Source organism: Balaenoptera borealis, assembly GCF_965194805.1.
Source record: "Balaenoptera borealis genome assembly, chromosome: 5".
Lineage (NCBI taxonomy): Eukaryota > Metazoa > Chordata > Mammalia > Artiodactyla > Balaenopteridae > Balaenoptera > Balaenoptera borealis.
In genome coordinates this window covers 124,018,171-124,036,614 of record NC_138862.1, presented here as the reverse complement: position 1 = coordinate 124,036,614, position 18,444 = coordinate 124,018,171, and the positions used below count along the sequence as shown (strand labels likewise).

General features: G+C 38.2%; 1 protein-coding gene and 1 pseudogene across 3 annotated transcripts in view; both read left to right on the top strand.

Moving 5' to 3' along the window:
• The window catches only part of ATP1B3 (ATPase Na+/K+ transporting subunit beta 3), a 41,826-nt gene that overhangs the window by 6,570 nt on the left and 16,812 nt on the right, over window positions 1–18,444 (top strand). Inside the window, exons 2-3 of one of the 2 annotated variants that reach the window (XM_082393785.1) lie at window positions 13,064–13,192; window positions 17,257–17,364. In XM_082393785.1, the coding sequence (XP_082249911.1) occupies window positions 13,064–13,192; window positions 17,257–17,364 (237 nt within the window). The remainder of the gene's footprint in view (window positions 1–13,063; window positions 13,193–17,256; window positions 17,365–18,444) is intronic. The other variant, XM_082393786.1, reaches the window with a different exon arrangement.
• Window positions 101–13,057, top strand: LOC309628994 (transmembrane protein 203 pseudogene; annotated as a pseudogene). Its single transcript has 2 exons — window positions 101–105; window positions 7,970–13,057. The product of its transcript is annotated as a transmembrane protein 203 pseudogene (transcript).

Sequence of the window (18,444 nt, the reverse complement as noted above, 5' to 3'; positions counted from 1 at the left end):
AAACTTTGTTACTGAGTCATTGGTGGAGCTGGCTCTTACTTATGACTTCCTCCTGGTATTTTGCTGATGCCATGGTAAGGAATTGACCCTTGTCCACAGCATGAGGTACTTTTCTTTTGATGGTTTCTGGCCGGTTGGCAGTATCTGGTCCATAAAAAGTGGCCCTTACCCCCTACTCCATACTTCTCTAGCCATTCCTTTCCTGGTTCTCTTGTTTCCTAAATGTAGATTTCCCAGGTGCTGTCTTTGGCCTTGTTTTCTCTTCATCTTCTTCATCTCATAAAACAATTGCAAAGATTACTGACAGATTTTACTTCTTGGTTAACATCTCTCTGAGATTCCAGTTGCTTCTTGCATAGCCCATAAACCTGAGAGTGAGGCTTAGACAACTCCAGTACCTTGTTTATCAGCCGATAAACAGAGGTCTTTCCCCTTCCTCCACTGAAGTTGTGAGTGGCTTCTGTATTTGCAGTTTTTGAAGACTGTCACTACCATTTCTGTCATCTGGGCTCTGAACCTGGCCAAACCATGCCAGTTGTGCTTCCATAACATCTCTTGAATCTCTTGGTGACCCACACCCTCATTACCACTGCTACAGTTAATTCAGGAATTAATTTTCTCTGACCTACTCACCACTCCTCCACCTCACCCCACCCTCCAGTATCTTGTGAAAGCAGGCATTCAGAGGGAGCCCAGGGTGCTTGTTTTTCCTAGCTTCATAATGCTGACCACCTGTTGCACATTGCAGAGCCCTCAACATTCCCACCAACCCTGCCCTACTTCTTCAGGATCTGGTAGTGCCTTTTCTTGTAAATTCTCTGATTAAAAAACTTAAAGCACCAGATGAAGATCTTTTGTAAATTTCTTTCAAAATTGGTCTGAGTTTAAAGAGACCACTGGCTTTCCAACTTTTATCTGCTGCTTATAAAAAGTGTAGTGTTGTTGACTGGGGAAGTTGGGCTCTTCTGGTGCAGCCCCAGGAAGATCCAGGTAATCAGTTGGAATCATTGTGACCTAAACCAGTATAACTTCACTGCTGTCAGAGTATTTCTAAGGCTGCAGCTTTGGTCAAGCTACTCCCTGTACCCCAAAGCTGTTGGGATCCCCACTGCTTTCAGAAGGTTTAAATCAGTTCCAGACAGCCTGGTATTCCGGATATATTACATATTGGCTTAGAACTACATTTCCAACCTTATATAATCTGTCATTTTACACCCTGCTCCCCGTATACCACATGTCATAGCCAAATGGGTATGTCTAAGGCCCCTTGGTCTAGAATGCCCTACTCATTCCCTTTCCCATGCCCTTCATTCTCTGCATCATAAATTCTCCCCTGCTTCATAGATCTAGTGCCCTCTCTGCCATAAGCCTTCTCAGACTTGCCCAGGTGAAAATAATACATTTATCGTCTATAACACCTAAAAATTTTGTATCCTGGATTAGAGTTGTTTATATACATTGCTCCTACTAGCTGGATGTTCTCACAGAGCAGGAATCGCAGGTGCATTTTATGTCCCTACAACATCTAGCACATAGTAAGCACTTACTATTTTTTTGATGAATAAATTGTCATTTAGTCAGTTTCCACTTGTGATTCACCTGGTCGTTGGGCTAAAGTTGAGAGTATTTTGGTTAATTGGTATAGCTCCACACCATGAAAGTCTTGTTTGTGGAGAAACTTGTTCATCATTCCCCTCAGCTCACCATGATTCTGTTCCACTAAATTTCTAATTCATTTAAGTTTCCAGATAGGGCATCGTAGTCAAAGTGAGCCTGTGGGCCTATGTATTTTTGCTTGATAAGTCTTAGAAGTTTACCAGTATACTGAGAAGATGATCAGACTAGGACTCAGAATATAGACCTGAATTAGAATTCCACATCTCCATCTAAGCTTAGGTAAGTCATTAAAAATCTCTTGGTCTTAGTTCCCTCTGTGAGGGAATAGTTGCACGAGATAGTTTCAGATGTTGCATTGGAATGAAAAACAAGGCCTATATAAATGCTTTTGAACAGGAGGCTGCAAACTTTTTCTTTAAAGGACCAGATAATATTTTAGGCTTTGCCGGGAATACAGTATGTGTTGCAACTACTCAGCTCTGCTGTTAGTAGCTTGAAAGCGGCCATAAGCAATATGTAAACTAGTGGCCTAGCTGTGTTTCAGTATTTTATTTACAAAAACAGGCAGCAGCCATGATTTGCTGACCTATGCTTTAGAAGTTAGTTAGTGGTCAGTGTAGGCTAATCCAAGAAACCTGAACGTGTCTTATAATGGAATGTGGACTCTTGGCTTTGTTCTTTTCATATAACAAAAGTAACTTCATTATTTGAGTTTTTATAGTACAGATGTGAATAGTAAGTCCACTGTCATCCTCAGCTTCTTCCCTGGGTAACCACTGTTACCTATCATACTTTTTAAAACATATGTGGTATATCCACTTTGGATAAAGGTCTAACAATTTCCTGTAAAAGTAAATATACACTTCCCCATGATCCCCAGCAGGTGGTGTTTACCCAAGAGAAATGAAAACATATGTCCACAAAAATACACAAAATATTCATAGTAGCTCCAAACTGGAAAGAGCCCAGGTGTCCGGCAGTAGAATGGATAAACAAACCAATGTCCACACAGTGGAATACTACTCAGCAGTAAAAAGGAGCAAACTACAGATAACACAAAACATGGGTGAATCCCACAATTAGGCTGAGCAGAAAAGAAGCTTTACCAAAGAGAATATACTACTGTATAATTTCATTTCTTTGAAATTCTAAATCAAGCAATACTTAACTATGCTGGGGAAAAGCCCACGATGGTGTTTGCCTCTAGGATGGTGGTCATGGGGATTGACTGGGAAGGGGCATGAGAACTTTATAGGGTGATGGCAGCGTTCTGTATCTTGATAGCTGTTTGAATCATAGAGGTGAATGGATTTCTCAACAACCATGTCATGGTACCTTGGAGATTTGTATATTTCACTGAATGTAATTTTCCCTCAATTTTAGTTAATATGCATGTTGAAGTGTTTAGGGGTTAAGTGTACTGACATTGCAACTTGAAATTCTTAAAAAAAAATAGGTGGTGAATAGATGAGATAAATATAGTAGACTTTACTAGGTAGAATCTAGGTGGGGTTTATGCGTGTTCACTCACATTTCTTTTAACTTTTCTGTGTATTTGTAAATATTCCTAATTGGATGTTGGAGAAAAAAGAATACATGAATATATTCATGTTTCTCTTTAGTGCCTTCTACCAATCGCAGTCTTTCGCACAGATAATGATTGCTTATCAGTTTTCCTACCAGTCCTTTTTCAACACACTTATATATGTGTATATGTATATATATGTGTGTGTGTGTGTATGTATATGAGTATATATGGACTATGTAGGAATAATTAATTTTCTACTTTTACATGAGTAATAGGAAGAATGTATGTTCTAGAACTTCCTTTTTTTCACTTAATATGTCTTGACTGTTTCCATGTCTCTATCCCTCTCTCCCCCACCCCTATTTATTTATCTCATTCCTTTGAGTCATTGCATAATATTCCATAGTGTAGGGATATATATCCAAGATATATATATATATATTTCTTTCTGATGAATATTTAGATTGTTTCCAATTTTTCTCTTGCACATTGTGCAGTGCATGTGTGCAACTATTTATCCAGGGTAGACACTGAGAAATGGAATCACTGGTTTATAGTATATGTTTATTTTTATATTAATTTATTGTCCTCCAGTAAAGCTGTACCAATGTATACTCCCACCAGCAGGGATCAAATTACCTGTTTCCCTTCAACTTTCTGAGCATTGGTTATTATCACTCTTTAAAAATTTTTGCCAGTTTGATGGGACGCTGGTGTCTTGGTTGGTTTAATTCGCAGTATCTCTGATAACTGCAACTTATGTTTGCTCAGTTTTCATTTCTTTACAGTGACCTGCTCATCTTTTTGCTGTCTTTTGTCTCTTAATTATTTTATTTTAAAAATTGTACTTGTTTAAATAAATATTATCACAAATTTAACAGTCTTTTATAGGCTGTTCCTGATCACTTATCCCAAAATATATTGAATAATTCATCATTTTCTCACTGATTTGAAATGCCAGCTTTGTTACATGGATATTATATGGATCCTTTCTTGATTATTGTTGTGTTTTGTTATTAATCTGTATCTCTGTTCCTGTGTCATTATCACTCTATAGCATGTAAGCTATATAGTAAGCATTTAAAATAAAATAAATTTGTGAAATTTGTGCGAGTACTGTCTGTTTAGTTTTGGTATCTGGAGAGTGCTAGCCTTATAAAGATTTAGGTAACTTACGGAGCATACAAAAAGGATAGCTTGTGTGTAGAGAAAGATCTACTTATTGAAAATTGGGAGAACTAACTAAAGCCATTTGGACATAGTGTCTCTTTTAGGGATAGAGCTCTGTGTATTTCTTGTAAGAACTTCTGATTTGAATGTGTTTATTTTCTTTAAAAATCATATATTTCATCTATTTTCGAGCTTACTAGTTGGAAAGTGGTTTTATTGATAAAATTAATGACTTATTTTTGCATTTGTTTCCATTAACTTGTGCTTGTATCTTAAATCTCCTACTTTCCTTGAATTTATTTTAGTCTTGAATTTAAAACCTGGCTTTTTTGGTTTGTCTTGTTTTTTAGTAAATGCATATAAGGCTATGGATTTTCCTTTGTGTTCTGCTATGTGATTGTTTTGAATTTTGAATATTTTGGGTTTTGTTGTCTTTTTAATCCAAAGGTTATTTAGCAGTCCATTTTCTAAATTTTTGTTATACTTCTCTAACATACTTTGATTGTGAAAAATGTGGCCTTGATTTTTTTTATTTTGTTTTGGTTTGGTTTTTTTGAAATTTAAGTCATGGTCAGTTTCGAGGCAATGTTCCAGGTTTATAAAGAGTATATTTTCTGGTGACTACAAAGTTTTACATATATTAAATAACTATTAGTTGTGTTTTTAAAATATTATCCTTTTTGTTATTGTTTACCTGATCTGTGGAATTCTGGAAGAGGTACGTTAAAATCTCTACAGATGATTGTGATAAATTTTGCTTTACATATCTTAAGCCACTTAGCATCACAAATGTTCATGGCTTTTATGCTGTATCTTCTTGATGTGTTTTGTTTACTTTTTATTAATAGAGATTATCTTTGCTTTGTTAATGCCTTTTGACTTGAATTCTAAATAGTTTGCTTACAGTAATAATGCCACATCTACATTTCTTTTTGTGAGCCAAGGTCTACTTTATTTTCAACCAGTATGTGTTATAATTTTAGGTTTTTGTCTATAAATAGCATTTATTTATAGTGCTATAAGGTTTTCTTTAACCCACTTTGAGAATGTCTTTTATTAGACTACTATTAAATTATTCCTACCTTAATATTTTTGGGATTTTAACTTGTTATTAAATTAAAATCAAATTTTAACTATGTAAAATACAGACTAATGTAGTGGCAAAAGTAGATCATTGGCTGGCTGAAGGATATACGGATTGCAAACGGGCACAAGGAACCTTTCAGAGGTGATAGAAGTGTTCTGTATCATTAGTGTAGTGGTGGTTTCACAATACATGCAGCTGTCTACTCATTGGGATTGTGCACTTGGAATCAATGAAAATTATTGTGTGTAAGTTATTCCTCAGACCTGATAAGGAAAAGAAATTAAAACCAACACTTACTTAGATGTTACCAGCAAGTCTTACTGGTTTCTTTGCTCACCGTTGCTTTATATATTTTTCTTCTTTGTCTTAAATTTTTAAAGAAAACTTTAAAAAATGAAAAATGTACAATTATATTAGCTTTTTCTAGAATTTAGTCTGTGAACTTTGTCCTTTTTTTTCAGGTTAGATAATATATAAGTTTTTCTTCCAAAAAGAAGGAAATGAAAACAGTGTAGCTAAAACTTAAAGCCTCCTCAGTTTGGAATATACTGTTTTATTTTTGGCTGATGAGATATCTGTCAGTCATATTTCTCTGCTCTAGGTAAAACCCGTTTTATCTTTTTAGAAGCTTTAAGAAATTTTCACTTTATTTTTAGTATTCTGAAATTTTACCTATTTCTGTCTAGGTATAGGGTGTTTTCTAGTATTTTTCAATTTTTTCCAATCTAGACACAAAATGTGTTATTTCTTTGGGCATTCCTCCCCATCCCCTTTTCTGGTGGAATTCTTGTTAGATTTGTTGATATTCTGGTTCTGTCTCCCGTGTCTCAACAATCTCCATACTCTCTCTCTCTTTTTGCCCAGTATTGTAAAACACCTTGGTTTGATCTTTTAGCTCACTGAATTTTTCTTTGGCTTGGCTAGTTCTCTAGGTTAGGCCTTCTTCCAAATTTTTGTTTTTTAAATAGCTTTATTGAGGTATAATTGTGACATATGGTAAACTGCACGTATTTAAAATTAAAATGTATAACTTGAGTTTTGGTGTATATTCACCTATATGCATATACACATATTGTACCCATGGAACTATCACTCTAATCAAGATAATGAAAATATTCATCACTCCCCAGATCTCCTCTTTCTCATTTGTAATTCTTTTCTTTCCCTACCTCCCCAGTATCCAGGCAAAAATAGATCTGCTTTTTGACAGTTTAGATTAGTTTGTATTTTCTGAAACTTTAAATGCATGGAATCATGTAGCGTGTTCTCTTTGGGGTCAGGAGTGCTGAGTTCTTTCATTCAGCACAGTTATTTTGAGAAGTAGTTCATGAATAGTATACCATTGTATTATATGCCAGAATTTATTTATTAATTCATCTGTAGATGTGCTTTTGGGTTGTTTGGAGTTTTTAATGATTACAAATAAAGCATTTACGAATATTCATATACTTTTTCTTCTGCGAACGTGTGCTTTCGTTTTTCTTGGTTAAATATCTAGGAATGGATTGGCTGGATCCTATCATAGGTATATGCTACTAACTTTTCAAAAAATTGTTTTCCAAAATCGGTTTTTGTTTTGGCACATTCCCACCAGCAGTGTATTAGAGTGTCAGTTGCTCCGCTTCTAGCTCATCACTTGGTAGGGTCAGTCTTTAGAATTTCTAGCATTCTGGTGAGCATGTAGTGGTTTTGATTTGCCCGTCCTGGATAACTAGTGATGTTGAATATGTTTTCATGAGCTGTATTGTTTTGCAATTCTCATTACATCTTTGATGAAGTTTCTGTTCAAAACTTTTGTCCATGTTTTAGAAATTTGTTTCGTTGTAAGAGTTCTTTATATATTCTAGATGCAAATAAGTACTTTATTGGTTTCATATTATGCAAAATATTTTTCCCAGTCTTTGGTTTGCTTTTTTGTTAGGTGTCTGCATTTTTTTTATTATTATTATTTGACTCTTCTCCAGTTCAGCTTATCTACTAAGTTTTAAAATTTTAACAATCAGAATATGAAATCACATTTTGAAAAATTATTCTCTTACCTTATACTCTGTATTTTAATTATACTCATGCTTCCCCCCCTTGTTCTGTACCCTGTTATAACCCAGTTTTTTCAGGCATTACTTTCTTTGTTGCGTTTGATACTTTATTGGATTAGTTTTTCTTCTCAATATTTTGTAATTATTGGTTCTCTGCACCTCCTCTTTGTATTTAGACTTCCCTGTCATAGCATTCAGGGACGAGGCGTAGGTATCCAAGAGCTGGTCAGGTATGGAGATTCTCTCCACTCCTTTAGATTTTTACCAACCCATCCAAGACCTTGCCCAGTTTTTATCCCAAGCCCCAGTGTTCCCTTCTTCATAGCATGTACAAAAATTAACACACAGTGGATCAAAGACCGAGACTTAAAGAGCTAAAACTAAAAATTCTTAGAAGAAAATATAATTGCAAGTCTTCATGACTTTGGATTAGGTAATGGTGTTTTAGATATGATACCAAAAGTCAAGCAACCAAGGAGAACAATAGGTAAATTGGACTTCCTTGAGATTAAGAACTTTTCTGCTTTAAAGGACACTGTCGGCGCCCGGCGGGGCATGGCGTCCGAGCAAGGCGGGCGTCGGCTGGTGGCCAGTGCTGGGTCCCGGGCTGGGGCCGAGAGCCGGGGCAGACGGGGCCGCTTTCTGCCTCTCGCTGGCCGCGCCGGCGAGGCCTGTGGGGAGTGGCGGCGCAGCCGGGCAGGTGGGACCGTCGCCCAGGCCCTGGCCCGCGCTTGGGGAGCTGGTGCAGTGGCTGGGCTTCGCTCCCTTCGAGGTCTTCGTGCACCTGTTGGCCCTGTCGGTGTTCTCCGTGCTGCTGGCCCTGCGTGTGGACGGCCTGGCTCCCGGCCTCTCCTGGTGGAACGTGTTCGTGCCCTTCTTCGCCGCTGACCGGCTCAGCACCTGCTTCACCACTGTCGTCTCCGTGCGCCTCTTCCCAGGACGGAGAGAAGCGGCTGGCCGTGCTCCGCCTTTTCTGGGTCCTCACGGTTCTTCGCCTGAAGTTCGTCTTGGAGATGTTGTGCCAGAAGCTGGTGGAGCAGACTCGGAGCTCCGGTTCGGCCTGATCACGTCTCCAGTCTTCATTCTCCTGCAGCTGCGCATGATCCCTGCCTGCCGGGTCAACTAGCCTCGCAGGAGATAAGCTAGAAGGCGGGACCCCACGCTGAGGTCCCACTTCCGCTGCACCAGAGAAGTCTTGGGCTGAAAGCCACCTTGTGCCCTGCTGAGTGCCCAGCTTTCTCTCTATCAGTCATGTTTGAAATTGTTCCCTCAGCAGGGCTGAAAAGAGCAGCCTTGATTCTTAAAACGTATTCCCTCTTATGCTTTGAATAGCTAATCTTGAATTGAGGTCCTGAGAAGGCCAGACAGTCCTGAACTCCTCTGACAGTTGGAAACTGCACATAAGTAAAATGTCCTGATGGGCTCTGAGTATTTTCATGGATCCTGGGAAAGTACCCACTGTGCAAAGGCTGCAAAGCTGGACTCGGGATTTCCCCTGGCCAGCAGTGCTGACCTGAGAGCTTGCTGCCCCATCCCCCCAGACAAGACTTCCTTAGATGCTTGAGCTCTAAAAAGTGTGAACCAGATTGTGTCTCCTCCCCAGTGGCACTGGGGAGGATGGCTCTTTCTTCATTCCAGCCCAGGCAGACCAGGAGTATGTTGAATAAGCATGATTAGGACCCTATCTGGGTATCTGTCGCCTGAGAAAAGAACTTGCTTTCAAGGCACTGCTTGGTTTCCTATCCCAGCAGACTGCAGTGTCACGACTTTTCCACCACCTCATGCCCAGCACTGTTAGCGCACCTGAGACCTTAGGCCACTCTAAGGGACTAGGGAGAGGAACAGGTGCTCTGATGCACATAGCCATTGAGACCTACACATGGGAAGTTTGCAGATGGTCTCAGCCCATGCCTGTCGGCCTAAGGGCTTTGGTTTGATGCCAGTCGGGTGCCAAATGAGAACATTTGCTGAGATTAAAATAGGAATGTTTTACTGAAAAAATAATAATAAAGGACACTGTCATGAAAGTGAAAAGACAACCCACAGAATGGGAGAAAATAATTGTACATCATGTATCTGACGAGAGGCTCGTGTCTATAATATATAAAGAACTCTTAGAACTCAATAAAAAGACAACCCAATATAAAAATGGGCCAAGGATCTGAATAGACAGTTCTCTAAAGAAGATACAAATGACCAATAAGCTCATGAAAAAATGCTCAACATCATTAGTCATTAGGGAAATGCAAATTAAACCCACTAGGAAGTATTAATGAGAATGTGGAGAAATTGGAATCCTGCTGGTGGGAATGTAGAATGTTATAGATGCTTTGGAAAACAGTTTGGTACTTAACTCAAAATACTAAACAGAGTTACCACATGACCAAGCAGTTCCACTCATAGGTGAATGAAATGTGAATTATACCTCAATAAATAACTCCTTATAAAAATTTGAATATACAAAGGACTTTAAATTTGTACTTGTCCATATAATTGATTTTTTTAAAATTATACCTGCCTCTGCTTTAAGTTTTTTAAAACTATAAACAGGTTGTTAATTTATTTACCAAGGGGAAGTTGTTTCTCATCAGAATTCTCTGAGGATAAGGCATAGTCTTTCTATTGTCTAGGTACCCTCAGGTAACTAGGAAGTTTGCAGAAGTGTGTTGAACAGGTGTGGATGTCCAGGCCTTGATGAAGCCTAATGACTTACCTGTTCCCTGCTTACATTAACTAGCGCTGTGGCAGACATGGCACACTGAACAGGTCCCATCTGCACTACCTATTACTCAGCTAGGGTAGCTCAATTCGTTTCATCCCTGTCATTGTCAGGAATGCATCTGAGTAAATAACTGCAAGATACCGATATATAAGAACAGCAATTTACAACTTCTGTTTTTATTTTCAGGTATTTTTTTTCTTAGTGTAGGAGAAAGGCGGTTAAGTTAATAAAGTACTGCCATCCTTGTGAGTGGTCTTTCATATGTGGTTTTTATAAGTGAGATTAATTTTAGTTTTTAAATGTTAAGTTTGTTCTTGGCGAGAGGATCTTATCAAGCAGGGGAAATTGGCTTCAGTGCTGAAAATCACTTATCGGTACACTACCTACATTCAAAATTGACTTAATGGACACTAGTACATGGCATCAGGTTTGGGACATGGCTGTTAATCTGTGCATCTATTTTATGAACCTAACTTTTTTTTTTTGAGATTTTTTTGATGTGGACCATTTTTAAAGCCTTTGTTGAATTTGCTGCAATATTGCTTCTGTTTTATGTTGTGGTTTTTGTTTTTGTTTTTTTTTTGGCCCCGAGACATGTGGGATCTTAGCTCCCTGACCAGGGATGGAACCCGCATCCCCTGCATTGGAAGGTGGAGTCTTAACCGCTGGACTGCCAGGGAAGTCCCAATCCAACTCTTTATAGGAAGTTTTTACACTTTTGTTCGTGTTTGCTATATGTTCATTTGCTTTGTAACCGTTTTGATAAATCCGCTTTATATTATTTTTCCTGAAAATTTAAAATCAAATTTGAAAATGGTAAGCATATTTTCAGATGACTTTGAAACACCGCTAAATAATTAAACTCTTGGCATTTCTGTTTTAAACTTCTCCAGTTTAATATCTACTGCGTCAGTTGACAAACTACTGTGGCCTCCATCTGCCTGCTCTGTAAGTGAGGCTTTATTGGGTGGAACACATCCCCAACTCATTATCACATTTATATATTTGTACGCTGGTCTGCTGCGTGGAGGATTTTATCCATTAGTTCCTACAAATACCCAGATCTGAAAGAATGGTTTTTCTCCTGTATCTCGTTAAACCATCCTTTGGGCTTTGCACGTATTTCATCTACCTCTGTAGTAAACTGATCACTTCTTTGAGATTGGTCTTCCTTTGTATTTCTGCAACAGGATCGCTCTGTGTGATAGGGAAGTGACGCTGTCTGGAGGTGACATCCTGTGCTCCTTTCTTCCTTCTGTCCTTTCGCTCCCTATTTTGGCCTCCTGGTAATTGGGGCAGGGGGAGGACGGGGAATGCTGGTCTAAATTAAAATGAAATTGCTTTAACTGTTTCCCCTTTGCTTAAAAAAAGGGGAGGCAGTTTCCTGGCCCGCAGGTAGCAAATGAAAGTTATCTAGCTTTTGCCACAATCTGTTTCGGGGTCACAGGGTCTTTTGAGCATCACAAGAACGTTGTAGAGCCACTCCGCAGAAGAAAAATGGGTATGTTCAGAAATGTATTATTCCAGAAGTCATAGAAGCTCTGAAGTTAATCCTTCTGGGGATGAGTGAGGGTGAAGGGTCCATAGAGTCCAGGTTAGGAACCCCTGCTCTAGCCCTTCTGCTAGGACAAATATTAATAAGCAGGTTTTGTGTTAAGACTGGAAAATAAAGCTGATGTTAATTCAACTTTGGGGAATTAAGTGTTCTTTACTATTGCTGTAACTGGGGATTTATTGAATATTCTTTGATCAGGTTTTTTTTTTTTGGCTGTGCTGCGCGGCCTGTGGGATCTTAGTTCCCCGACCAGGGATCCAACCCGTGCCCTCTGCATTGGAAGCGCGGAGTCTTAACCACTGGACTGCCAGGGAAGTCCCCTTTGATCACTTTTTAAATGTTCAAATATAAATGTGTGACGTTAACAATATATTCTAGTATATAATCTTGATGGTGACCACTTATGATGTTAGATCTTTGAATATAGACATTTGAGAAAAATAATTCTAGATGTTCACAAAATAAATCACTGGCTTAGGATAGATCTTAGTGTTTCCAGATTGTGAAGAAAAAAAGGTTAAGCCCTTGGTGTTGAAACTTGCGTCTGCCAGCTCTTGCTGCGTGCTTAGCAGTGGAGTCGTCAAGTCCCACTGGTTGGGATGCTCCTCTCTTCACTTTTGCATGGCGCTTCCACTCAACCAGTTTTTCCTAAACTTTATTCATTGATACCACCTTCATGATTTACCTTCTCTGCATGTTTCCTGGCTATTCTCTAAATCAACTCACTTTTTAAAGCCCAAATTTATGCTAATAATTACTGTGAAATACAGGGTTGATGTGCTAATTCTTTTTTTTTTTTTTTTTTGGCCGCCTGTGCGGCATGCAGAACTTCCCCTAGGATTGAACCCATGGCTCCTGTAGTGGAAGCACAGAGTCTTAACCACTGGACCACTGGGGAAGTCCTATGTGTTCATTTTTTTGTTTGTCACATATACATACTGGGGGTTTTGTCCAACCTAAAATCATCTTTTTTCTTTCTAGAGAGCATTAAATCCATTTGGGGAAATACTCCCTTATGTGCTGGAATTTTAAAGCTCTGATCTTGAATCAGTATGATCTGTGGAAGCTACTTGTACTTGGAAGTATCAGAGGAGAGGAGCGGGTCACAGGATGTGGGTGGGTGCTGCCTGCTGAAATACCCCTTGCTTGGGCGAATTCATATCGTTCTGAATATGAAGATACTTGGCTGTGTGCATGGCAGAGCTTGGAGTTGTAGCCTTGCAATGATGGGTCTGTTTTTTTACCCTGGCCACATCACACACAGACACACACACACACACACACACACACACACACACACACACAATGTGTATATCTTCAACTTTATGAGTTTTATTTTCTTTTGCAGGTTTGATCTTGCTCTTCTACCTAGTCTTTTATGGGTTCCTGGCAGCACTCTTTTCATTCACGATGTGGGCTATGCTTCAGACTCTGAACGATGAGGTTCCAAAATATCGTGACCAGATTCCTAGTCCAGGTAATTAATTATGTTGTGATTAGCATGGCTTCTAACAAAATTGGGTTATACTTTATCTTCTCCGTAAGTCTGTATTATATAGCCGGTAGAAGATGTTAAACTTCAGGGTTAGATAATGTGAAAGTTTTGATTTTGTTTGTTGTTTAATATTTACATAGTGATATAAAGACCTTTAATATTTACATAGTGATATAAAGACCTTTAATATTTACATACTGATATAAAAACCTTTAATATTTACACAGTGATACAAAAACCTGGCTGATAAATCTTGAGTCTTTTGCCAAGAGTAAGCGGAAGTGAATATTGAGAGTTAAAGTGAAGCCAGATTGATGAATATAGTTATAGTTATGAATGGTGTTTATGAATATTGTGTAGTAGTTTCACTTTGCTCTGAGTAATTTACTTATAAAGTATATGTTTCAGCTCTGGTGTGGGTTAGAGCATTGGTCTTATAAAATATATGCTTCATGTTTTTAATTGCTTAGTATGGAAATGGTAAGAAGTCAATAGAGAATAAAATGGGTATACTCTTAATATGTTGAATTATTCTCTATTGATTGTCTTAGGGAAAAAAATTTCCTCTAGGATACTGGAGAATGTACTTTCGTACGGAAGAAAATCTTAACTGGAGCACTTGTTTAAGTCACATTTTCTCCCTCCTGATTTTATTCTTTTCAAACAGTTGGTCTTTGAATGCTAGCTCCGCTTTCGTTGGTGCACACGGCCCTTGTCCTCAAGGTGCTGGCAATTTTTATAGAAGTAAATAACAATAATGTGCAGAACTCCAGTGTATCTAATTCCCAGAAATATGAACAACTTCCAGAGATGGTAGCAAAGGGACGGCTCTCCATGGAGGAGCGTGATTTGGGCAGCAGGCAGAGTGGGCACGCAGGCCAGGGAAGGTGGGAGTCTGCAGCAGGAGGTTTCTGTCTGCAGCAGTGGTTCTCTTCCAGCCGTGATTTGCCCCCCAAGGCCATTCAGCAGTGTCTGGAGACATTTTTGGTTGTCACAACTGCAGACGTGCTGCTGTGAGTAGAGGACAGGGGTGCTGCTAAACATCTCTACGGTGCATGGGACAACCTCCCACAACAAAGACTCATCCAGTCCAGAATGTCGTTAGGGCCACGGCTGAGGAACCCTAGCCTAGATCCTTGCCCACTGCATGGACTTCTCAGCTATATCAGCAGCGAGATTGAACCAGTTTCCCCAACCAGTTTTCTTAGAAAATTTGTTCTAATGGCTTTTCCTTTGTTTGCAGCTAATATTTATCTAAATATCATGAATAACTCTTTTGGTCTGTTTGACCATGTATCTGAGACCAGCGCCATGCTAATTTTTTCCTCATCTCTCATCGTAGCCCTGTTTTCTTTCTACCTAGATGAATTCTAAGATAATTATTTCTCTTGCTGCCTTAAGTTATGTGACTGTTACTATTGAACATAAGCTGATCTATTTCAGAAATATTAAACCGTTTATAATTGCATGAATAATATAAGCAGTAAAATGTGTTCAATATACTTTTTTAAGTATATAGTTTTAAACTGAGTTCCTTAAAATCATTCACCAAGTGTATTATAGTACTTAAAAACTAAATATTAGTTCAAATAAACAAATATATATGCACACTTATTCATATTATATATCAATATAATATTAGATGAATGTATATTAGTTTGTTAAATATGATTTTCTCTTCATAAAGGAATTATGGGTAATTAAATTTTATTTCTACTTGTATTTTCTAAGGTTTTTTTTGTTTTTTTTTTTTTAACAATGACCTTATTAAGTTTATTTTTAAATGGCATCATTTCAATAATGTATTTGCACCTGGTAAAATAAATGCTAGTTTGAAATTGGTATGTGTATTAACATATACATGCATATAACATAAACACGTACCATCCATGCACACCCCTATAGATGCACACACATGCATACACACATATTCATGCTCCGATGGTTTAAATTGTAAAGATGTAAGAGTTACTGTAGTTTTCACATTCTATTGATGTTCATGGTTTGGGGTAAGCTAAGACTTTATTTGGAGGACGTAGGTGTACTGCGTCAAAAATGCAGCCGTACGGCACACTCCTGCTGTGTTTTTTTTTACTTAAGAGTTTCAAACAGGCTGTTAAATGAACTAAGGCTCCAGGAGCATTGCTCAGCAAGATCTAAGAAGTAACTTGTATCAGAAATTCAGTTTTAGACATTCTGGTCTGCAGAGTTTTTGTAAATTGAGTCATTTAAAACTTCCCATAGAAATAAGTCATGTTAAAGGAATGTAATCTTTTTTTTTTATAAAGCATAGACATTTTCATATTTTTCTTTAAAATTTCTTTCAAACTGGATGTTTTATTAAAAGTTGGGTTTTTCTTAAAGTTGGGTGTTTTTATACAGTTATGTATAAGCTGCCTTGATTCTGTTACTTTTTCACTTACAGTATATTATGTCTTGTTCCTCCTGTAAAACCTTAAAAATGAAAACATACAATTTCAGACATACACAGATGGTCATTTCATATACTGGATGGTCAGGCTTTATTTCTACATTGAACATTTTTATTAAAAAATCAGAAGGTTACTATTGATTTTGTAGTTGGTGGAGGGGTAAGGAAAAATAGGCATATGAGATCATCCAAATCCAAGTGATCTGGTATGTTGAGGTAGTAGGTGAATGGGGAATCTAATTGGGGCTCTTTTGTGCTGTATATGGAATGAGATTTGCTCTGCCATTTGGGAACATTGAGTGTTTCATCATAGTTGAGTAGCATCGGATCTATTGTAGTTTAACTCAAGAACCATGCAGATCAACAAAGGCAAGTATTTAGGATTTGAAAGAAACTGGGTTTGATCTAAAACGAATTAGATGTTTATGAGCAGCAATTTTTTTTTTGTTTGTTTGCTGCATTGGGTCTTCATTGCTGCGCACGGGCTTTCTCTAGTTGCAGTGAGCAGGGGCTGCTCTTCATTGTGGTGCGCGGGCTTCTCATTATGTTGGCTTCTCGTTGTGGAGCACGGGCTCTAGGTGCGCGGGCTCAGTAGTTGCAGCACGTGGGCTTCAGCAGTTGCAGTACATGGAGAGCAGCAAAAGCAATTTTAATGAAAACTAAAACAACCTTATTATTTATTTTCAGATTCAATGCAAGGCTTATCTATAATAACTTTGATATATGGGGAATGTTTAGAAACTAGTGAGAATTTTAGGATTTTTTTGTTTAAGTCTTTGTGCAAGGCTGAATGTAGATCTAATGCTTTTAAATTAAACAAAATTTTTTTATGAAGTAGAGTTGATTTACAGTGCTGTGCTAACCTCTGCTGTACAGCACAGTGACTCATTTATACACGTACACACACACTTTTGATCTAATGCTTTTAAATCAAGGAAAGCTTAAAGTTGGACGCCTGATTGTTACAGATACATAGGCTTACATTTTCTGTTAATAAACTCATGTAAACATATTCTATATACATGGGTGTTGATTGCTAATATGAAATTGTTGGTGGTTATATGTCAATTCAGTATGAGAAAACCACATTTTAGTTATCGAGCAGTGTTCATTATTGAAGGAAGAATATTTAACTGTAGAGTTAAAATTGTATAGGCCTCTTTCATTGATAAGGTAAGCTTTCTTTACGAATGTTTTCATACAGTTGTAATTTGAATGACAAAAGTGCTTAGACTTTGATTTGCTAAAATTTTCTCCGTATATTAATGGCAAATTGGCAAAACCTAAAAATATTTAATAGAAAATGAATGTAGAAAGTACAAAGTAAAACTTGCATCTTTTAAATTAAGGAACAGAGCAATTCTAACTAAGATTTAGAGGAGGTTTCTAATTGGTAATGTCCGACGTGATTTTGAAGACGTGGAACTTTTTCATTTTAGATGTCTCTTCATAGTCAGATAGAAGTGGGAGGTTCTTGATAATTTCAACCTACCCGTGAACACAATTTCCACATAGTTTACTGAGATCTTCCTTTTTAGAGATAAGAGGAAGGAGAAGGAAGGAGAGAAGGGAATTTGCTGTAATTAATTTCCCCCCTTTTCTTTTATCTCTATAGGGCTTATGGTTTTTCCAAAACCGGTGACGGCATTGGATTTTTCATTCAGCGTGTCTAATCCAGAGTCCTATAGAGGGTACATTAATGACCTTAAGAAATTTCTAAAGTGTAAGTATGTTTTTTTTAGAGTAAGTTAAAGATTTTAGTTATTGCAGAAACTAGGACCAAATTATGATGACTTTTAGAAACATTATTATTAGAGTTTGTCTTGCCTTTTTCTTTCTTTCTGTGAAACACAGTCAATTGAGAGTACTTAGCAAGTAGAATTTACGATTATTCATGATGAATTTATGATTAGTCCGTATTCTGACTTACGGAAAGCATAGGGGCCTAACCCTAATGGGCAGTTGATTTGATTTTTTTTATCTACCCTTTAATAAGTACATGAGTAAGTTCATTGAAGCATAACATTTATATCTGCACAAAACAAATAGCATGTGACTAATGGAGCAAAACTGTATTATAAAATGATGCCCGTAAGGATCTGGATCTTTGGATCCAGTGTAGTGCTTGCGGCGTGGGGACGAGGAATGGTGTTCGTCATTAAAAGAAAAAAAAGTTTGTGTATCGGTTGTGAGTTTTTCAGAGCTACTGGTTTGCAGTGCTTTCTAATAGCCGTCCTGGCCCAGTTTTCTCTTCCGTTTTGTCTGCCCTGACTCCGTGTTATTAACAGTCACACGAATAGCCATCAAGCGCCATGGCCTCTGGGTTCGCGGTTGCCGCAGCTCTTCCTCAGCCACGCTCTCCTGCAGTTGCTTCTTAGCATGTGCAGGACTCCATTGCCAAGGTCGCTGATGGGGCTCCTACACAACCTTCTCGTTTGCTTAACTTGCCCTCGCTCTTTGTCTCCCTCACTGGGACTTCCAGTTCACTGACCCTTTTATTTTATCCCAGCCTCTCCCCGCTCAGCTTCCCTTCTGGTCAAGCTTGTCAATTCCATAGTCTTTCATTTCATTTTCACTCAAGCCAGTACTCTAAAATCCCTCGCCTCTTAGTCTGTTTGTCATAAAACTTGCAAGTAGATGAAGCCGTGTAATGCCCCTAGATGAAGCCCTGTAATTCCCGGATGGAGCTCTTCCTTTGAGCCTGCCCTCTGTAGACTAATTAGCACTGTGAATACTTGATCACCTCCCTCAAAAGGATCCCATCTACTGCCTGGCAATCCTGCTGAATTTCCCTGGGTAATTC